At 61.8% G+C, this 327-nt stretch overlaps 1 protein-coding gene across 1 annotated transcript in view; it reads left to right on the top strand.

Annotated features, from left to right (window-relative positions):
* The window catches only part of LOC104621304 (unconventional myosin-XVIIIa-like), a gene marked incomplete at its 3' end in the record, with an annotated part of 983 nt that overhangs the window by 225 nt on the left and 431 nt on the right, over positions 1-327 (top strand). The window contains exon 2 of the mRNA XM_010287754.1: positions 4-298. Coding sequence (XP_010286056.1) covers positions 4-298 — 295 coding nt within the window. The remainder of the gene's footprint in view (positions 1-3; positions 299-327) is intronic.

Raw genomic sequence — 327 nt, 5'->3', positions numbered from 1 at the left:
CAGACATTGACTCTGACAGCAACCGGGGCAGCGTCATCTTGGACTCGGGGCACTTGAGCACGGCCAGCTCCAGTGACGATCTCAAGGTGGACGATGCCAACTTCAAGGGCTCGGTGTTGCAGCGGGCAGCCAAGTTCGGCTCGTTGGCCAAGCAAAACTCCCAGATGATTGTCAAACGCTTCTCCTTCTCCCAGAAGAGCCGGGACGAGAGCACCTCGGAGACATCCACCCCCTCTGAGCACTCGGCGGCCCCCTCCCCACAGGTGGAGGTGCGCACACTGGAGACCCAGCTTGCCAAGCAAGGGGTCCCACTGGGACACCCCTGCA

Source organism: Phaethon lepturus, unplaced genomic scaffold (genome assembly GCF_000687285.1).
Source record: "Phaethon lepturus isolate BGI_N335 unplaced genomic scaffold, ASM68728v1 scaffold22255, whole genome shotgun sequence".
NCBI lineage: Eukaryota > Metazoa > Chordata > Aves > Phaethontiformes > Phaethontidae > Phaethon > Phaethon lepturus.
This window is presented reverse-complemented; position numbering and strand designations above follow the sequence as displayed.